We start from the raw sequence: 22,634 nt of genomic DNA on the forward strand, positions 1-22,634 counted from the left end.
CATGCGTGTCTTAGTTTATTTTAAATTTTAGTGCAATGTAATAAGTTTTTGACAGTGGCCTAATAAAATTGTCTTGATTAGTGTTTGTTATTTTACCAGGCTTTATCTAGCTCTGTTTTTGTTTTTTTATTTTAAATTCAGATTGTCCTGGCTTGCTTCTCTTGGGCCAGGGCTTTTTATAATGGCTTGTAAGGACCTTATAAAGGCTGACCCTTGTGGAGAGCTAAATTTAGAGGGAAGCTGTTCCTCTGCCCCAAATAGTAACAGTTAAACCATAGGTGCTCTTGGTGAATAGATTATCTTCATTTAGTCTTTGTGTGATGTTTTTTGTTTGCATTTCAAATTTTGATGGTGTTTGTGTCAAATCTTTGCATGTATACTGACGTATATATATTTTTTATTATGCTATTCTCTACATAGAATATTATGAGAATATGAAAATTAAGCCCCCTATAATTGGGCTGTGAAGAAAAATTTGCTTTTCCACCTGAAGAACTATAAAAACTAAAGGTTCTCTCCAATAATGTGGTGACATTTCTGTGTTAAAAAAAGAGAGAGAAAGAAACAAGGCAGAAAGGTAGAATTAATCAGGAAATTCTAAGTTTATATTCTAGATCAAATGTAAAAGTTTTAAAGAAATCTCACACTTGAATTCTGTGTTTTTTTTTTAATTTTTTATTATAAAGATGATTACAGAGGAGTGGAATTCTTTTTTAATTAATTACAAAATAAAATTAGCTTTTGCAAAGAGTGACTGCCCGTTTGCCTACAGAAGACATTTCTGGCTGTTTGGGCTCTGTTTTTATAAAAATAAGAATTCGTTTTTGAGGTGTGGAAACAGAGTGGATAAACACATATATAAGGCATCGCTTTTATACCAAGTAAATGTATTTTGGATTTGGGTATGTATATGTGTATGCTAGGTCTGAGGCTTGAACTTCAGGGCCTTTTGTTTTTTGTTTTTTTTTTTGCTCAAGGGTAGCACTCTATCATTTTTAGCCACAATTCCACTTCTGGCTTTTTTTTTTTTTTTTAATCGGTCCTGGGGCCTAAACTCTGGGTCTGGGCACTGTCCCTCAGCTCTTCAGCTCAAGGCTAGCACCCTACCACAGCGCCACTTCTGGCTTTTTTCTGCTTATGTGGTGCTGAGGAATCAAACCCAGGGCCTCATGCATGCAAGGCAAGCGCTCTACCACTGAGCCACCTTCTCAGCCCCCACTTCTGCCTTTTTTGAGAGTTAATTCAACATAAGAGTCTCATGGACTTTCCTTTCCCAGCTGGCTTCAGACCCTCTGCTTCCTCCTAAGTAGCTACAATTGCAAGCATGAGCCACTGGTGCCTGGCTCACTTTTGTACTGAGTAAATGTTTACTGATCCATAGTGACTGAAAATGGCAGCAGGAAAATTTCTCAATAAGTTTTGCAATGTCTGTGTGTGTGCTGCAGACCTATGGAGCCATCACTGTTCAGGTCTTGAATTCTGCCCTTTGCGCTGACACCTTATGTTTTCAGGGTGTTGAATTATGACTTTGGTATCTCAAATCAAAATGTATTCAATTTATTTTACTTCATAGTAAACTCATATTAACTTTCACATTTGCCACTCTATTTGTGATTGCCTTCCATGTTTTTAAGAAATGATTAATTTTCCTATAAAAGAGAGTGTTGTTTTGTTTGGATGTTGCTAAGGAAGAGCCCAGGGCTATGAACGTGCAAACCAAGTAAGTACCATTGAGCAAAGACCCTGGTCATGGAAAGGAAGAATATTAAACTTCGAGAAGCAAATAAATAATTTATTTGAATACAGAAAATTTTCTTGATGGTTTGGTCTTCATAATTTAACCAACTTAAATATGTTTTCAGATTAAAATTGTTATACCAACAAGCTAATTGTTAAAAGGCACACGTTTTATCAACGTTTCAATTCTTCTGAAATTTCTTTGCATAATAAAGCATAGTGTATGTGTCCCCAGACTTTGCCAAAACTGTATCTTACACTCTTATTACACAAGTTGTTTTTGTCCTACTAATAGTGTGCCTTATATAACCTTTTATGTCAGTACATAATTATTAGGAATTGAATGAATTAGTCATTCATTAAATACTTAACCTTTCCTTAGATTTCAGATGTTAACATACATAATTGAGTAAAACCTGCCAAGTTCCTACCCTCATTAAGGCTTAGAGTAGTAGAAGAACTAGACAAATGGAAAAATAATAAAATGACCCTCAGTGCTAAAGGGTATGAAGAAAGGCTAGCTATAGAGAGCGACAGATGCCAGTACTATTGGCATAGTCGGGGGCCTCTCTGCAGTGGAGGTGTTTGAATGCAGACAGTCATGTTTACAGCTGGGAAAATCCACCCTGGAAGAGAGATTGGTACAGAACCTCAGAAACTGTAGCTTCCCTGGTCTGTTAGACAAGACCAGTGTAGCTAGAACCCAGGAAATGATGAGAAGAGATTTGGATGTAATAGACACACCTAATCAGAGATGGAATCCTGGGTGAAAAATGCAGTACAGATAGATCTAATTCTTCTATTGGGCTGTATTATAACTTAGCCCAATTCACTTATGGGTGCTATAGATACTAGTCATAGGCTCCTTAAATCTAACCACCGTCAAAGTTGATGTCTGTGATTGTTTTCTCTGTCATTTTCAATGCTGCTAGCTCCATATTTTAAATTTTAGTTGAGCTGTGTACTGGTGGCTCACACCTATAATCTTAGCTACTCAGAAGGCTAAGATCTGGTAGAATACTAGCCTTAGGTAGAGAATGTTAGCACCCAGACCCTGAGTTCAAGCCCAAGATTGACATTTTTTTTTAAAGTTTACTTATTTATTTATGGTTACTTGTTATTCATGTATTCTTTTGGTACTAGGTGAGAATTGAACACAGACCATTGCACATGCTAGTCAAGTGCTCAATCACTTGAGCTACCAGCCCTGTTGCTTCTATTTGGGTTTTGTGTTAGGATCTCCCTAAGTTTGCCTAATGCTGACCTCACATCTCTAATGTATATTTTTGTTTTTTAGAAATTTTATGAATAAGCATCAGAAGCCAGTGCTAACAGGCCAGCGGTTCAAAACTCGGAAAAGGGGTAAGTTGTGGAAGGGGATATGTGTGTGTGTGCGCAGGAATATTGGGGGGTTTTTTGTTATCTTTTAAGTAGTTGTACAGAGAAATTTCAGTTCAGCACGTCAGTTTGTCATCATGTCATCATCATGTTCAGCATGTCATCATGATCAATGTCACTCCTTTCATAATTCTCCCCTGGCTCTTCCAACTCTACTCAGCCACTCTTGTTTTCCTAATTTGTTTAACATTCTGCTCAAAAGTTTAATACTGCAGTGGGAAAATGCTAATATTCCATCCTCACTAATCTTTTGTACTCTATAGAAATTAGTTCTCTACATCAGCAGTAGAGCTTCCAATTGCTCAGGTACTCAATGTCATTTTACCAGAGTTATGTTTCATGATCCCGGCCCCTAAAGTAAAAGTAATTAATAAAGTTTGCTGTTAAAAAGCATAGCTAGCCATAGGTGGCTCCACCTATAATCCTAGGTACTTGTGAGGCTGAGATCTAAGGATCATAGTCTTCCATGTCCCCGCAGGAAAGTTCATGAAATCTTTATTTCCAAATAACCACCAAAAAGCTGGAAGTAAGCTGGGCATTAGTGGCTCTTACTTTAGCTATCTTAGCTATTCAGGAGGCTGAGATCTGAGGAAAGATCCTAGTTCAAAGCCAGGTCAGGCAGGAAAGTCTGTGAAACTCTTTTATGTCCAAGAAGCCACCCAAAAATCAGAAGTGGAGCTGTGACTCAAAGCAATAGAGTGCTAGCCTTCAACAAAAAAAGCTCAAAGACAGTGCCCAGGCCCTGAGTTCAAGTCCCAGGACCAGCACCAAAAAAAAAAACAACAATCAAAAAAGAAAAACCTAGACTAGTTTTTAACGTTAGCATTTGCTTTTGATTTTTAAGAACATAGTGATGGCAGGAGTGACAATACTAAGAACAGTACATTAGGGAGAATGATGGTGAAAAGTTTTCTTGTTTCGCTTTTCACTTCCTCAAAGTACTTTTTGCGTAGACCCAATTTGATAATAGCTGCAATCTCTTATCTTCTGTGTAAGGAAATATTTTAAACGTGTGTTAAGTCACTTTTGCAAAAACATACAGTTTTGCACAAACAAGTACATTCTATCTTATATGGTCAGTTTTTCATAATTATGTCTTCTGGGATATATAAATATTAGGGAAATAATTTCAAAGAGAAAACATGAGGCAAATTTGTAAGATGATTGATGCTGAGACTAAACAGTGACTGAGAAATAAATCAATCTGTGAGTGCTATTTCATTAATCACCCCATTCTGTGCCATTGGCAGTACCAGTACTGAGGCAAACTCAGCAGCCCATGTTTCATACCACTTAACATAGTAAGTCTAGTTCCATAAGAAGGCGCAGCACAATTGATGCATTGGATCAGAAGTGCTTGTGAGTCACTAGATAGCAGTAAGACTGAATGTTACTGTTTCCTCTCTGCTGAGAAAAGCTGCATGTACACAAAACATGAAGATACTGAAAGGTAACCAGACAGGATTAGTGTTTATACTCTTTTTTTAAATCCCTAGCTACAATAAGTTAAAGTGTAGTTGTGCCCTCTCTCTCCCTCCCAAATTGTGTCCTTGCTGCAGTTCCCCGTTGGATTCTGGAAACAGATGTTAAGGAAGTATGCCACCCAGCATGCATTATGCCAGTCACATGCACAGACACAGTTGAGTTATGAAGGAGTTATCAGAAATGAGCAACAGAGTTCCAAAACCTTATCATATGAAGATTTTGGGCAACCTACTAAAACAAACAGGCTGATCCCAGACCTGGTCTCCATCGTGATTCTCAACCAGTCTGGTGGTGATTCACTGTAACCAAGTCTCACAACCTTGTTTAACAGCAGGCATGATTCTACAACTGAACCGGCCCTTGCCATCAGCCTTTAGATTGGCATGAGAAGGCTTTTCTCTAATTATGAACAGATTTGCCTCTAATTTGATGGTCAAAATTATACCCCAAGAGTACTTAGAGAGCACGAAGAAGAAGTAATTTGCCAGTTGATCTGGGCTCATAAACCTCAGATCTACTGGGGGGTTCAAGCAACACTTTTAAGCCATTTTGTGCCAAACTGCTGGCAAGGAAAAAAAAATTGTGTGAACTTCATATTCTGCTCTTCATTCTTGTGAATTTCCTCCTGAGTATTTTGCTTTGCCTTTTTTTTTTTTTTTTGCCATTATAATGGGGTGGGTTTAAGTAAATGATTGGTTACAGGGGGTAGCTGGGCACCGGTGGCTCATGCCTATAGTCCTAGTTACTCAGGAGGCTGAGAGCTGAGTGATCAGTTTAAAGCCAGCCCTGGCAGGAAAGTCTGTGAGACTCTTATCTCCAATAAACCACTCAGAAAACCGGAAGTAGCACTGTGGCTCAAGTGGTAAAGCACTCCTCTTGAGCTGAAGAGCTGAGGGACAGCACCCAGGCCCAGAGTTCAAGCACCATGACCAACCAAAAAAAAAAAAAACTGAAGGGGAGAACCTACTGATTATATCTAAAGGTCATTTGATAGGCTGTTTTCTGCAGATGTGTCTTTACCTCAATGTAAAAAGAGTGGGGGGAAAGGAGTGTTTCTTATTGTTTAATGTCAAAATGAAACATTGTGTTAGGACATACTCTACAGAACCCACCCAGACCTTCCTTTCCATTATGAGATAGTCACATCTTCCTCATCTTGCACACACTCCAAACTTTTCTAGTGTGACCTGTGGGAACCTACGTGTTTGAGGATTCCTCCACTTGGCCATTGCTATGCTTTACTGAATAAAGTATTTAATAACTGAGATGGCTTCTGCGGCTTTTGTTTTAGAGAAATTGCACAAAACAGGAAAGAAAGGGAGGTGAATAATAGCAGACACCCGAAGTGACCATTGTACTCAGGTTACCCTCTGAGATTTTAACTCTGTGCTTTTGGCTTTAAATTACTGTTATATTTCCAGGGCTGGGGTAGTGGAAGAGCAGTGGACTACCATTTGCATAAGACTCTCATTTAATCCTCAACACTGAAAAATGTTTTTCACTAAGTGGCATTAGAAACTTATTCCGAAACATATTTATATACTGTATAGGAAAATATGCCTTAGTGACCTTAGAGAAGATATACAGGTTAGGTTATTTATCACTTTATTAGTAGGTCAGACAAATGTTTTACTAACCAGTTACTATAGTTTTGATAGTAAGAATGTAGGTCAGTAATGCACAAGCATAGTTGAATGTCAGGAACAGGCCAGTTTCTCCAGGTCAGTACAAGGGCTATTATGGCTAATGATTCAGTGTCACATTTGTGACTCACCAACACAGTATAAATTTGAGACCCTAATTATATTTCTCCTAATTCAAAGGAGTTTTGATTTGCCAAAATGAAACAGAAAGGAGGCATGGCATATTGTTTTAGGATGTTTTTAGCATTTCTGCTCTTTTACCCTTAAATGAAGAATATAAACTACAAGAATACATTCCTGTTTCATATGAAAAGGATATCTTTAATTGTCAAGCCATAAGTGACCTATACCTCATTTGACCTGATGAATGCATTACTATTGTAATGTCCTTAGCCATGATGTGTTATCTTTCTGCTTTTGCTTTTCTTCTTTCCTGGCATTTCTCTTGGAAAATTATAATAGAAAATTGAAGGCCTCTTTTTTTTTTTCTCCCCACAATGACAAGTTTTTAAGTTGTCTTAAATTCAAAATAAAAAAATCTTCTGTATGGATTCTTGGCACAGCTGAGACTTTCCTCATTTACTAATTCATAGTTCCCAAATCATCAGAATCTGATTTACCACCTGAGTCAATACTCAAATATGTGGTAAATGTCATGGTGGAGATGGCCGCCTCAACTAAAGCTAGTCACAGACTTGTGGTCTTTTCATATCCTGTGTTCTGGTATTACAGGAAAGACAACATCTTTTTCCCAGGATGAAGAATTACCCTTTGGCTAGATCTTGAGGATGAGGTGAAATTTTCTCTGCTTGTCAGTGAGTTTCTGTAGCTTAGAGATAATTCCCCTCCTCCAGCCCTTTCTAGAATTCTTAGCCATTTCCCTTCTCCCTCCACCCAATAAGACCCTAATTATACTTTTCTTTTTTCTGTTGTGTTTTGACCGCAATGATGTTTTGCTTATGGAATCAAAAGAACTTTTTTTTCTCTTGTTTATAGTGATTATTGTTCTAGTTAGTTTATGTATGTCTTTATAGTATCTTAAACCCCATGACTCCAACTGGTACAAGTAATGCCATTCTCTTTGTTCTGAAGCTGATGTAAGTGTTAACTACTTATAGCCCATCCTGTCTGCTAGAGAAGTGCAAGCCTGTCAGTCTGCACAAACCAGACGGTTTGGTTTTAAAATGTAGTTTTAATTTTATCAAAATTATGCAAGCACATGGTTTAAATAGTCAAACAGTTCTGCAAGACATGTTCTAACAGCAGCAGGTCTGTTCCCCCACAAAATCTCTTTCAACTCTCCTAAGTGCTGCTTTTAATTTTTACGTTCATGCAGCCAAACAGCGATCTTGTATGGTTTTTTCTTGATCCTTCTGGCAATGTCAGCTCTCTTTTTCCTGTCCCCACTCACTTGCTTCTCTCCTGTCCCAAGTCCTGCAGTAGCCTCTCAGTGTACATAAGTTTCATCTACACCAGTGTAAGCAGTTCATATTATTATGACTTTGTACATGCTTTTCATAGTTGAACTGTTCATTTGATTACTTACACCTTTCTCAATATCAACTTGTAATCATTGAATTTAACTAAATAAGTTGTATAATTTATCATCTTTGGACTTCGTTTTCTATGCCTTGAAACTAACTAGTCAGTCTTGGCTTGCCCTTTTGTTATATAAATCTTATAATGAAAAGCACCTTAGGAATCCTAGCAAGGAGAGTATACTGAAGGAATTCTTAGAGTATATCATGTCACATTTTCTTGTCATATTGAACAGTCATGGTCTGGCTACTGTCAAGACCTGCTGCAGAGCTGTTGACCTGAAATGCTGGAAATACCCCTTCTTATCATCCATGAGATTACTCCTTGACCATCTCTTATGTTTTTTTCTTTTCTTTTCTTTTTTCCCCTCCTCACCATAGGAACTCATAGCTTACTCCTTAGTTATTCTTTTTTTTGGGGGGGGAGGGGAGGGGGGGGTCCAGTCATGGGCCTGAACTCTGGGTCTGGGCGCTGTCCCTCAGCTCTTCAGCTCAAGGCTAGTACTCTATCATGTGAACCACAGCACCACTTCCGGCTTTTTTGTTCTGCTTATGTGGTGCTGAGGAATCGAACCCAGGGCCTCATGCATGCAAGGCAAGCGCTCTACCACTGAGCCACCTTCCCAGCCCTCCTTAGTTATTCTTTACTGTGAGGCTCTATATGTTCACTTTGCTTTGATCCTTGTTAGTATTTTGGCTGAACACTAGAATACTATGTGTTTTCTTCAGAAGAAATTTTCTATTTCATGAATTGGAACAATTCCTGTCATTCAGTTTCTTGGTATTTTTTGTTTTGTTTGCCCCCACAACTTCAGAGAACGGTGATGTTCCCTTAAATGTGTCTGCATGGATTACTTCATTTTTTTTATCCCATAATTTTTGCCACAGTTAGGTAGTTATGTTCCTTACCTTGTTAGTGTTTTCTAGATCTTTAACCTTGTTTAATTTTTGTTTCTAATTTCTAACAGGTACTCTAGGCTTTCTCTCTCAGTTCTCAGTTTTTTCACTTACCTATCATATTTAACATTTCTAAGTTGTTGTTTTTTCTGTTTTATTTTTGTCTTTGTTTTTTATTGGTCATGGGGCTTTGAACTCTGGGCCTGGGCACTGTCCCTCAGCTTTTCAGCTCGAGGCTAGTGCTCTACCACTTGAGCCACAGTGCCACTTCCTGTTTCCTGAGTGGTTTATTGGAGACAAGTCTCATGCACTTTCCTGCCCAGGCTGGCTTTGAACTGGGGTCCTCAGATCTCAGCATCCTGAGTAGCTAGGATTACAGACTTGGGCCACCAACGCCTGGCTTCTAAGTTTATTTTTGTGTTTTGTTTTGCTTTTTGGCCTTAGGATTTCTCATTTGTCTTTTCCCCCATCTCATGGCTAGATGCTCTACAACTTGAGCCAGAGCTCTACTTTTCACTGGTTAATTAAGAAGAGGTTTGAGGATTTGTCTAGCCAGTCTGGCTGAAGACCAAAATTCTCAGATCTTAGCCTCCTGAGTGGCTAGGATTATAGATGTAAGCCTTTGGCACCAAGGCTAAGAATTCATTTTTATTCATGAAATATATTTATAGTACTGTTCCTCCACCCTTGCCATCCTCTTCCCCTTTATCTCCCCTCCTTCAACATCTAGTTACAGATCAACCTGACACAAAGATTGTCTCTAGAGTCAAGACCAGAGAGAGCTCCTTCTATTCTTACTTCTAGAAACAACATGTCATGTCTCCACATTTGTGTATGCAACTCATTTATACATTTAATGAGTACCTCTGTGGTTGTTCTATATTTATCTAACCAATGTTGGCTGAGGATAAAAAGTTATACAACATCTGTTTTCCCTTAAATCCTCTGAAGCCCTTCCAGGTGATCTATAAAATACTCAGAATATTTACTGTTTTCACATATTCTCATGAATTTACAGTAGAGATTTGCAGATCTATTCAGTGTGTGCTGTTTCAGTAGATTAAGAAGTGTGAGGGCTGGGAAGGTGGCTCAGTGGTAGAGTGCTTGCCTTGCATACATGAGGCCCTGGGTTCCATTCCTTAGCACCACATAAGCAAAAAGAAAAAAGCCGGAAGTGGTGCTGTGGTTCAAGTGGTAGAGCACTGGCCTTGAGCTGAAGAGCTGAGGGACAGTGCCCAGGCCCCACGACCGGGCGCCCCCCCCCCTCCCCCCCCCCAAAAAAAGTGTGACTCATACACCCATACATGGCTCATGCCCATAAACCTAGCTACTCAGGAGGCTGAGATCTGAGGATCAAAGTTCCAAGCCAGTTCAGACAGACAAATCCATGAGACTCTTAATCTCCAATAAATCAGCAAAAAGCTAGAAGTTTAGGTTTGGCTCAAGTTGTAGAGTGCAAACATGAACAAAAAAGCTAATCAAGAGCAAGAGACCTTGAGTGCAAATCCCAGCCACAGCACAGAAAAAAAAAAGATTTACATGAATGCAATCAATTAATGTATATAATCTGTTTTCTATTTCTAGAATAGTATAGCTTTTCTATTTCTAGAATAGAATGTCCTATAAAAGAACTATCACTTCTTATTTTCTATTTCTCAATCTGTTTATATTTATACTTTTGTATACTTGGAGAATTATCTGAGAAAGTTGGGAAAATGTGGAATCTAAATCATCTTCTTTCTGAATCTTAGTTAAAATGACAACTTCATTTTTCTTTCATGGTTAGAATTAATAGGTGACATTGGCCTAACTTATAGCTGGCATAAATGAACATAAATGAGTGTATTAATATACGTATGGCTCCTTTGAATGGAAATATACTATTTACCTGAATAAATATTTAAAGAAGGGTTTTCAGGAGGTGAAAGTCTAATAGGAAAACGTACATTGTCCCTCTACTTCTGCATAATAGGATTATCAAAGAAGGATCAAGGAACAAAGGGAAGGGCGCCTAGTCTATAGAGAATATAAGGTATATATAAAGAAATAATTTTATATATATATTTTTTAATTTCAGATGAAAAAGAGAAATTCGAACCCACAGTTTTCAGGGATACACTTGTCCAGGGGCTTAATGAAGCTGGTGATGACCTTGAGGCTGTAGCCAAATTTCTGGACTCCACTGGCTCAAGATTAGACTACCGTCGCTATGCAGACACACTCTTTGACATCCTGGTGGCTGGCAGTATGCTTGGTAAGCCCTGTAATATAGTATCTTTTAGCAGGTATTTTAATTCTGTTGTAATATCTCTTTATAAGATAGAATCTTTATGAACAGATTTATTTGAGTTACTATAAATAAAGATCAGAGCCTACTATTAATAAAAGCATGGGACTGAGGATTTTGTTAACATTATATCACCGTTGTCCACTTTGCTGTAGCTAAAAACAAATTGTTCCATATGTCTCTGATCCTTAAGTACTTTAGAGTAAAACCACTCTTGTTTAGAAGAGTATGGCAGCCAGGTACCTGTGGCTCACACCTTGTAATCCTAGCTTAATCAGGAGGCTGAGATCTGAGGATCAGTTTGAAGCCAGCTAGGCAGGAAAGTCTATGAGCCTCGTATGTCCAAGTAGTCAGCAAAATCCAGAAATGGAGCTGTGGCTCAAAATGATAGAGCACTAGCCTTGAACACCCAGTCCCCAAGTTCAACTCTCTGACAAAAAAAAATTTATTTAAATTGTGAATACTATATAAAATAGCTAAAAAGATTAAAGGCAGAAGATTGGATTATTAAAGATTGGTAAAAGCATGTAAAAATTATGCCATACAGAGCAGAGGCATCAGAGTAAGAGCTGGTCCACATGTTTTTCCTCTCTTAGTCATTCTTACATCTGAGTTCTTATGATTGATTTCTATACTACCCATACATTACTAGAAGTTCATTGTCCCAGATCTGTGGATTTCATTTGTCTAGGGGACATGTCAAGTAGTTAGAAGCATTTTGGAAATGACTTGGGAATGTAATCCAGTTAGGCTACGTAGGTTACTATGCAAAAGACATTTAACACAATGCAAAATTCCCCTGTCCCAAATGTTACCTGTTGCTTTTCAGTGAGAAACACTACTTAAACTAATCTGTTTTGACTTTGACACAGAGAATATCCCTAGAAGAGGGAATGGAGCCTCTTGTAAGCATGTTTTTTTACAGCATTTGTTTTGGTATCTGTTCCTTTATAGGCATTGCTGGTTTCACTAAATGCTGAATTAATTGTGTTGTTTATGCAGATCACTCATTATCACTGGAGGAACTTGCAGTCCAAGTATAAAAGCTACAGATAACATAATCAAATCTTAATACCTGGGGGGGGGGATGGTAAACCATTGTTAATGCTTTGGTTCATTCCTTTCTAGCATCTCTTTTAACTTTAAAGAACAGAGTGATACTATACAAATACAATACTGTGCTCAGCAATTTGTATATGTATTTTGTTTTTAATACCCATAAATGTCTTATTATGTGATTTTTTTTTTTAAAGTATTACAGCCAGTGCAATGTTAAAAAATGTTTATTTCATAAGTTAAAAGTGATTGAAAAACTCAGTCCACTCCCCAGTACAGTTATAGAAGAATGGAACCTGGTTTCTTAAAGATGAACTTTGAGCTTTTAACAATAGTTAAAAGTATAGGTTCTGCAAATTATATAATACAAGGGATAGAGTAAGGAGTAGAAGGAAAGAGGGAGATAGGGAAAGAATGGAACTGTGCAAGAAATAATAGTGTAAGATAGCACTTGTGTAATTATGAAGAACTGAATAATGTTTTGGTAAGTAGAAAAAGAATATTTGTTTCCAGTTTTTACCATGATAAACATCATCAACATCTGTATACACATCCTTATGCTCTAACCTGATTATATCTTTATTCACTTAGCAGACTATTAATGTATTAGAGGATAGAGATATTTGTACTTATTTGAGTCTACCTGAGAGAAAAAGTAACCATCAGAGGGAATGTTAGAACTGGAAGCATGGCTCAAGTGATAGAGCACCAGCTATGATTGACAACATTGAAAAAGAACTCAAGACTCAAAAGTCCCATACCAGCACCAAAAAAAGAAAAAGTTCTAATTAGCACTTGCAAAATTCTTAAGTTCTATTTATGTCCAACTTTAGCAATTTTTTAGTTTTTTAGATCTTTGTCAATTAAGTAATTGATAGGTGATTATTAGCTTTTAGTGTTCCATTAATTATGGTGCATTTTTAAAAAATCAGTATATTGGCAGTCAGCATTAGTCAATCATATGTTATCTTGTTGTTACTGAAGTACAACTGTACATAGTGTTTTCAATTCTGGGTGATAATCCAGGCTACACTGATCCTGTTGTCATTCTTGAACTATTTTTGTTTCTTCCCTCTCTTGAGTCCACTGAGAGTTCTTACTAACTCTAACTCTCTGGGTGCCACTTCTCAAATGACTCCTGCTTTCAATCGCCCCCATATATTTATTATAGCTGAAGTCGTAGGCCAGAGGCCCAATTCTGGGGATTTCAAAATGTTAGATTGAGCCACTCAGTCCAAAGAATTTTAATGGAAGTACTGGTGGAAAGGCAAGAAATAAGTGATTTAAATCTCCACAGGTAGGTTGGTTGGGACAAGGGAAAAGTAAGCATTTCAGTTTATCTTCATGGCTTTCACATTAGCTTTAGAGTTAAACAGAGGAAGATTTGGGGAAGGGGTCAAGGTATTTATGTAGCTAGTCAATCTTGGTCAAAGTGTGGCCTGGTTGTTAATTATCTCAGTTCTGGTTCTACTTTAAATAGTTACTGCTGTTATCACCCGAGGGGAGCAATCTGGTCTCCAGGAGATGACTTATTGCTCCCGGGTACAGTCTCATGTTTCTTATCATACGTAATTTTCCTCATTGGGAAAGGTGGTCTATCCTGCTAGGCTTTCTGTTGCTTGAGGGGGTTTCAGTCACAAGTTCTTTATGATCAGTCCTGTCTTTCCTGAAATCTAAGGGAACTGCAAGAGAGAAACTCAAAGCAAAATGGAGGCCCAGATGTCACTTTCATCCTGCCTTGAGTTTATCTTGGCACAGCTGAGGAGTCGATGATTATTTGCAAAAGTAGTTTCTAAGTATTTGTTTTAATATGAGTTAAATTACCTGTACATTTTTCTTTGTTTCAAAGTTTTGTTTATTATAATAAAGAGATAATAAAGAGATGTGTGTCTACAAAGCAGATTTTACTCCTTCCTGCTGCATCCCTACATTAAGCAGAGTAGGGCAAAGTGTTTGGCACAATGTGCTAAGCACAGTGGCCCAGCCCCATGCCTACTGAGTCTGGATTTATGATGTAATTAGTGAATCCAGCCAGGGGTAGTCTTTTACTGTAAACCCTTTGTTCAGTATGTTAGAATTTTCAAACCCACAAAATTTAAATTTACCTTCCTTTATGTTTTGGAATCAACAACCATATTGGTCTTTTAGGTTTTACCCTTGATACAATGTATAATTGCTATAAGAAATTTGTTGTGATTGTTGTTTGTGCCAATCCCAGGGAGGGAACTCAGGGCCTAGACCTTGTCCCAGATCTTTTGTGCTCAAGGCTACTGGCCTACCACTTGAGCTACAGCTCTTTCAGCTTTTTAGTAGTTAATTGGAGATAAGAGTCTTATGCACTATCTTGTCTGAGCTGACTTCAAACCTCAGTCCTCATGTCTCAGCCTTCTAAGTAGTTAGAATTACAAGCATGAACCTCTGGCACCCAGCTTATAAGTCATATTTCTCTTTTACTTTGCCTTTGGAAAAAATAGGGTGCTAGGAATATGGCTTAGTGGTAGAGTGTTTGCCTAGCATACATTAAATCCTGGGCTGAATTCCTCAAAAAAGAAAAGGCTAGAAGTGGCACTGTGGCTCAAATGATAGTGCTAACCTCAAGCAGAAGAAAAGCTCAGGAACAGACCCAGGTGCTGAGTTCAAGCCCTAGGATTGGAGAAATAAAAGGGAGGGAGGGAGGGAGGGAGGGAGGGAAAAGAAAAGAAAGAAAATAGCAGGCCCCCTAACCAGCTTAAAAATGGTAGTTAATACTTGGTACTAATATCAGGGAAAATATTTCAAATGTAAAGTATGGCACAATATTATTAGTAGATAACAGGTGTTTTCACTATGTTAAAACAATTAATTTTTTGAACTTCAAAGAACTGACTAGTATCACAACCAGACTTCTCAGGTATGTAATTTTTATCAGATAGGAATTAGTCCAGAGGTTTTAGATTATTTGCTTAATAAAATTTTGTTTTAGGTGGTTATATTCATTAAAAAGGACTAATTAAATCTGGTCCGTGAATTAATTGAGAATGGGCTCCTGGAGGAGCTGACTTCTCTGAATCTAATTTAAATTACTATGTGCTGGAGTCTGAATCCCATAAAGGAAAATATAAGTGAAAGACAGTATTAATAACTCAGTTGAGCTCTTGTTTGCCCGGGTCTCCTAACAAAATAATATGTGGCCCTTTTCATGCAAAGATCTGAAACCACAAGGTAAAGCAGGGCAGTTAGACACTGAAGTACCCAAATAAATAAAAGACATGGCTGATCACTCTTCCCAACCTGTCTCTCAGCTTTGAACACAGTTATGTTCTAAGTGCCTACTGTAATTATTGGTGTGAGTTCATGTGCTACAAATACTTGCTAAATGTATGGAAGCTGTTACTCTAACTTGGCCTGCTCAAACCTTTTTGTCCTAATTCTAATGAAGCAGAACCAGAAAACTTCATGTTCCATTCCTGCCAATTCTTATAGTAGCCAGCACTGGAACATACAATACTTTCTTTATTCTTTGAATAAGGAAAGGTGAATGATTTAGGTGATAATAAAAAGGTCATTGTTTTGTTTTAAATCCATTTAGACCAAAGATGATAGAATAAAATAGTCAACTAACCAACACAGCTACTGGGTGGTACAGTACAAATGTTAAGAAGTCAGAGTACACACTATTCCCTGTTCAGTTGTGATTGGTATGACAGAGGGAACAGTTGTAATACCTACCCAACAGAATTCAGAAAGGTAGAGAAAAGAGTAGGAATGACTCAGTCCCATATTTGGGAGATGAAGACTGACAGGAGAATGATGTACTAATAGGAGAAACATCAGAAGCTGTACTGAGAACAATGCAAGTAAGCTCCCTGAATGATGGTTGTTCTTTACATTCCATGATTAAACGTATTCTTTGGAAAGAAGCAGGTTTCTCGTAATAAGGCCCAATGAAGGTGAGGGTGTGGAGCAAGAATATTATACTCTGTGGTTTATATTTGAAATGGTGTAACCTACTGGTATTTCTGTGAGAGACAACTGTATAGCAACATGACTGTTCGTATTTAGAATACTACTTGTATTCTTTTCTTGACATGAAGAAAATGGTATGTTCTGTAAATGCCTTTGGTATTTCGGTATTGTCCTAACCGTAATATCATTACAGCCCCAGGAGGAACACGCATAGATGATGGCGACAAGACCAAGATGACCAACCACTGTGTGTTTTCAGCAAATGAAGATCACGAAACCATCCGAAACTATGCTCAGGTAGTTAGATAGTTGGAACTGATTAAAGGGAAGAGAACTTATTCTTAAGTGGGGATGTTAAACATATGAAGTATATTGTAATCAAATGCTTAAAATGTCCCATTCAAGCCAGGAACATCAAGCTTTGTCACTCAGCCAGCATGAGCCTGGAGTGACATGATTCTGCTCTAAAAGCTTCAACAGCATCCAACCTTATTGGGCTGATTGGTTTTAGACCTGCAGCCTCTATAATGGTGATATGATAAATTTCTGTTGCTTAATTCACTCAATGTGTGGGACTTAAGCAGGGCGCCAGTGGCTTATGCCTATAATCCTAGCTACTGAGGAGACTGAGATCAGGGTTCAAAGCCAGCCCAGGCAGGAAAGTCCGTGCGACTCTTATCTCCAATTAACCACCAGAAAACCAGAAGTGGTGCTGTGGCTCAAGTGGTAGAATGCACCTCCTAGGCCTAGAGTTGAAGCCCCACTCAACTGATTAAGGACAATTCACAGAAATAATAATTTCTAAGTCCAAACTTTGTACTCTGATGCCTGCTAGCAGTTTCTTCATATGGCATATAATGATAATGCCTCTTCCATTTCCCATAGAACATTTTCAAGATCAAATTAATGCTAATACACGGGAATGCCAATGGGGGAATAAAAAAGATAAGAATAGGGCTGGGATGGTGGCTCAGTGGTAGAGCGCTTGCCTTGCATGCATGAGGCCCTGGGTTCAATTCCCCAGCACCACATAAGCAAAAAGAAAAAAAAGCCGAAAGTGGTGCTGTGGCTCGAGTGGTAGAGGGCTACCCTTGAGCTGAAGAGCTGAGGGACAGCGCCCAGGCCCAGAGTTCAAGCCCCACCACTGGACCCAAAAAAAGATAAGAATATAAGATATATAAGAATGTAAGAAATTTGCCGGGCGCTGGTGGCTCACACCTGTAATCCTAGCTACTCAGGAGGCTAAGATCTGAGGATCGCGGTTCAAAGGCAGCCCGGGCAGGAGAGACCGTGAGACTCCTATCTCCAATAAATCACCAGAAAACCGGAAGTGGCGCTGTAGCTCAAGTGGTAGAGCGCTCGCCTTGAGCTGAAGAGCTGAGGGACAGCGCCCAGGCCCAGAGTTCAAGCTCCACGACCCACCAAAAAAAAAAAAAAGAATATAAGAAATTCAATTCAACTATTCACATAAATGTAAATGATAATGGAGTATGCCTCTTAATTGTATCTAAAGGATGTTTTGTTTTTGTTGTTTGTTTGCTTATTTGATGTTAGTGGTATTAAGACTCTGGGACCTTTAATTAGTTCAGAAAGTACTCTACAGTTGATCTATGCCTCTAGCTCATCTTTTAAAAGATTTTAATATTTTTTAGTTTAAAAATTACCGAGTATTTACAGATTGAAAATCTAGCCAATGGGATGTCTGATTAGAGAGAAATTAAGTGGAGGAGAATATTGGCATTAGAGATGAGTTTTATAAACTAGGCTAGTTCATTTGCTTTCTAGTTAGACATTTACCTTTGAAGCTCTATTTCTGAATAAATAGAGCTATATTTCCTACTAATGATAATGTTAAGAAATTTGTGAGTTACTAGTGTTAACCTGAACTCAAATTTGTAGGATTGAGGACAGTTTGTTTCTTTTTCAAATTTGTAGGACTTAGAGACATTTTGTTTCTTTTACTTACAGCTGTCAATTCTCTGGTCTACTGACCTATAATTTTGACTCTTAGGATACATTGTAATTCATTAAGAAATATGATAAAAAAAATTGAATGAGTGTATCATGTGAGCATAAGAAAGGAACTATAACAATGTTTATTCAGTTATTAAGAATAATCAATATTTACAAGATCTCTTTAAATAAAAACATGATTCCACATCAAAACGGTCTAGGATCTGATGGGTAGCAGCAACCCTGCTTCAGAGGATTGTGGAGGCCAGTAATCCTTCATTACCAGCAAATGCTAATGGGTTTTTGCTCCTCTGACAAAAAAAACCCCATTTGCTGTCCCCTAGGGAATAATCTGCCCTAAACTTTGTTCTCTTCCCCAGCAAGTCATACCATTGTCTATTTTCAGTCTCTTCATTTTGTAGTTTCAAAAAGTCCTCTCCATTCATTTTTTTTGGGGGGAGGGGGGCCGATCATGGAGCCTGAACTCTGGGCCTGAGCACTGTCCCTCAGCTCTTCAGCTCAAGGCTAGCGCTCTACCACTTGAGCCACAGCGCCACTTTTGGCTCTTTTCTTTTTGCTTGTGTGGTGCTGAGGAATCAACCCAGGGCCTCAGGCATGCAAGGCAAGTGCTCTACCACTGAGCCACCTTCCCAGCCCCTTTTCTCTCTCCATTCATTTTATTTTCATATTCATTTAGCTTTTTCTCCCCATTCTGTCCTTGAATGAATTTGATTTATTCTAATGTGTTTATCCTTTTCCTAGGATGTAGTTACTCTTGAAATACTTATAGTTCTTGTATCATATAACTGTAGGTCATGGTAGTGGAAGTAGGAAGAGGAAGAGGAATAATAGTAATAGTAGCAATAGTAATTGACCAATGGGATTCTTACAGTGAATTTCTGTAATTTGATAGTTTTTGAAATTGTTTACATACCATATTTAATGATTCAATTCTATGTTTAGGTCTTCAATAAACTCATCAGGAGATATAAGTATTTGGAAAAGGCATTTGAAGATGAAATGAAAAAGGTAAACATTCAAACATAATGTTTTCCTGTTTATAGTGACAATAGAAGAAGTTAAAGTTTGTATAGAAGGGGACAAAAAAATTGCACACACAATGATGTCCAGAAGTGCTGAGACACACTGTGTTTTTAAGAAATGTTTTTTGAGTCAGGAATTCACTCTGACTGGGTTAATAAAGGAAGAGACGTTTGAATATTTTGTACTTTTTTTCATTAATTTTCATTTTAAGACAATGTTCTTTGTTCAATAAGAGTAATTTGACAGATCCTGATCTCTGAAGTCACAAAGATTAGCATGAAAACTAGAGATTCCAGATACAGAAGAAAAAAAATAAAAGCATGTTGCTCAGTGAGAGGGATCTATTCTGAGAAATGAATCATGAGGTGATTTCATCATTGTATAAGCATCATAGAATATATTTACACAAACTTAGATTGCATGACTGCACTTAAGCTATATTATAATCATATTAGAACATTATTGTATATGTGATCCATGATTGGCCCAATGTCATCTTAACACACATCAGTGTGTATGTGATAAGATAAAAATCAAACAAGTTATTTTAATAAGTTAAAGTCTGTGTGAGAGCATGGCACAGCAACTAACAAGCAGTGAAATCCTTTAACTTTTGGTGGCTGCATTGCAGCAAAGCAGTAAAAATTCAATGCCTATTCTCATGAGTAAAATAGCTGTGTATACCTTACCTAGCTTGTGGGAATCCATAAGGTGATTGACAGGCATTGGTCCCTAGTAAGTCCCCAAAGCAACAGTAACCAAGTTCAGCTTTACAGTAAAGTACAACTTGTTTTCTAATATTTTACTCTCATATTCTTCTGTGGGACTCCATGTATTAATTTGTTCCAGCTTTGTATGTTGGTTTGCCATTGTTCTATACACCTGCCTAAGTAATAAAAGTAACCACAGGAAGAAAACTGCCTTAACACAGACTTCTTTGCTACTTATTAACCCCTGTTCAAAGTGATTTTGTGTTTAATATCCTAACTACTCTAGAAGCTGAGATCTGATGATCACAATTAGAAGCCAGCTCAGTAGGAAAGCACATAAGACTCTCCAAGATTCTATCAGAAGACAGAAATGGATGTGTGGGTCAAATGGTACAGCACCAGCCATGAGCAGAAAAGCTAAGGGACAGTGCCCAGGCCCTGAGTTCAAGTCCCAGCAACAAAGAAAATGAATGAAAGAAGAACTTAGAAGATTATCTTCTCCCTTAGTACTCTTCCTTTAAACACTGTTTTATGCTGTGAGCTCAAGAAAGAATGTTTTAACTATCAGAAGCTTATCATGGACTCCTGTCCATGTTGTTTGTTTTTTGTTTGTTTGGTTGCCATAAAAAGTTACATTCTTCCCCGAAAAAAAAAATGGGTGGGATATGCAGAGGGTAGACAAATTGCTCACCCCAAATAAAACAATATGAAAGTATATTTCAGAAAACTTTTATGTTCATGTGTGTGTGCTAACAGGTTTTTTTCCATGTGCATAGCCAAATATGAATTATCTGTACACACTGTTCTCTACATGTCTCGTGTGTGTGTGTGTGTGTGTGTGTGTGTGTGTGTGTGTGTGTGTGTGTGTGTGTGTGTGTGTGTGTGTGTGTGTGTGTGTGACAAATTCTTATACTTCCAGGTTTGTGTGAATGAACTTAGAGGAAAGGCATTGCCCCTGATAATATGATTTTCCATAGTGTCTGTTTATACTTTGATATGCGTGTTTCTAGTGTGGAAGAGCTAAGCTCTGCATAAGACCTCTTGCTTTTGCACATGTCAGCGTGGATGGACATTCTTCTTGTTAACTTCCTACTTGGTCCTTTGCTTTATAGACATGGTTTCTTTTGTTTGACCCACAGCTTCTCCTCTTCCTTAAAGCCTTTTCTGAAGCAGAGCAGACAAAGTTGGCAATGCTGTCTGGGATCCTGCTGGGCAACGGCACCCTTCCTGCCACTATCCTCACCAGCCTTTTCACTGACAGCCTAGTCAAAGAAGGTAATTGTTTTCGATGGAAACAGAAAAGGAAACATGGAAATGTATCCATACCTCTTTTTCAGCATCCTCTATTGCTTATTCTCAGTAACAGACAGGCAAGGAGGAAGGTTTAAAACATATTTTAAAAAGTGTACATATGCATTGTAGGAAGTTAAACGAAAAATATGCATGAATATGGAGTCATGTAGAGTCTATTCATAAACTATGATCTTAAGCAGATGACTCAATCCCTGTGTTGGATACCCTGAAATTAAACAGATCCAAAACATTGCTCTCAGTGAAGGTGTTGCTAGACTCTTTGGACAGTGTTCCATTGTGCAGGAATGTTTTGTGCTTTGTGGGATATTTAACCTAGTGGTTCTTAGACACAAAATGGTCAGCCTGTGGCACCTATTTCCATCTAACATAACAAGCAAAAATACCCTTTTAAAAAATCTTTTAAAATGTCCCTCAGACAGACCACACTTCTAAATTGTCTGCTCTCGAGATCTGGGCACCATCCCTGCTGTTCGGTCTTGGCTCATTGCTGGTGGCTCAGGCCTGTATTCCTAGCTACTCAGGAAGCTGAGAGCTAAGGGCTGTTGGAAGCCAGTCTGGGCAGGATAGTTCGTGAGACTCTTAACTCCATATTAACTACCAAAAACCAGAAGTTGAGCTGTGGCTCAGAGTGGTAGAGCACTAGCTTTAAGCCCAAAAGCTCAGGGACAGCAACTAGGCCCTGAGTTCAAGCTCTACTCACTACCAAAAAAAAAAAACACAAAAGATATTCAGTCTTTAAGACTATTATCTTTAGAAAGAAACTACTACATCAGAAAGAGGCTTGTCTTAATTTTAAGGCATTATAAATTTGACAGGCATGCATATAATGACTTAGTTATGGAATAAAACAACAGTAGGCTGTTTTCTTTTAGGAGGATAATGATATTCAAATTAGAATATAACACAAAACAGTTTTATTTTCCTCAAAAATAAAAGATCTTTTGTGAGAACATCTGTTTCTTCTGAGAACTTAAAAAGTTTTCCTCCTACACATACATAAAATCCTAGCCTCATTCGTGCCCATAATGAAAGAAAGTATAGTTTCTTATAGCTAAGGGGGGGAAAAGTAAATCAAGAGTCAGATGGTATTATTCAGACATTGTTTATAGTGTTCAGCTTAAAATAGCTTAGATTTATGACAATCCAGATTCTGTTCATGTGTGAATGTCGTTAAGACTGGGATATTTGAAAGTGTTATTCTGAAAAGAACTTATGGTGACTTATGCATCCTACTTATATTTTTTCAGCCATTTTGCACATAGAAAAACAAGGTAGAATTTAATCTTTGAACATTAATGATCATTATATCATCCAATCAATCATTTTTTTAAAAAAATCACCTTTCTCATTTTATTAAAAACATAAGTAATACTTGTACCTTCATTTGAAACATATCTCCAAATTAGATTTTGGGATGGATAAATAGGTAACTGTGTGATAAAATCAATATAGCAAATATTAACAGCTGGAGAAACCACATAGTAGTTTTATGAGGATTTCAATTGCTCAACTTTCCTATGTGATCAAAATTTTTTATAGTAAAACAGGGAAAGGAGAAATGCTTTTGCATGGAAGTGACATAGTGCCTATGATACTCTGCCATCTTTATAAAAACTAGGGGGTGAAA

At 37.8% G+C, this 22,634-nt stretch overlaps 1 protein-coding gene across 1 annotated transcript in view; it reads left to right on the top strand.

Moving 5' to 3' along the window:
- Nucleotides 1-22,634, top strand: part of Bzw2 (basic leucine zipper and W2 domains 2) — a 54,880-nt gene that overhangs the window by 14,538 nt on the left and 17,708 nt on the right. Inside the window, exons 2-6 of the mRNA XM_042695819.1 lie at nt 3,035-3,099; nt 10,776-10,952; nt 16,180-16,283; nt 18,903-18,968; nt 20,833-20,968. Coding sequence (XP_042551753.1) covers nt 3,042-3,099; nt 10,776-10,952; nt 16,180-16,283; nt 18,903-18,968; nt 20,833-20,968 — 541 coding nt within the window. The 5' untranslated portion in view covers nt 3,035-3,041. The remainder of the gene's footprint in view (nt 1-3,034; nt 3,100-10,775; nt 10,953-16,179; nt 16,284-18,902; nt 18,969-20,832; nt 20,969-22,634) is intronic.

Source organism: Dipodomys spectabilis, unplaced genomic scaffold (genome assembly GCF_019054845.1).
Source record: "Dipodomys spectabilis isolate Male_0828 unplaced genomic scaffold, ASM1905484v1 ptg000190l, whole genome shotgun sequence".
Lineage (NCBI taxonomy): Eukaryota > Metazoa > Chordata > Mammalia > Rodentia > Heteromyidae > Dipodomys > Dipodomys spectabilis.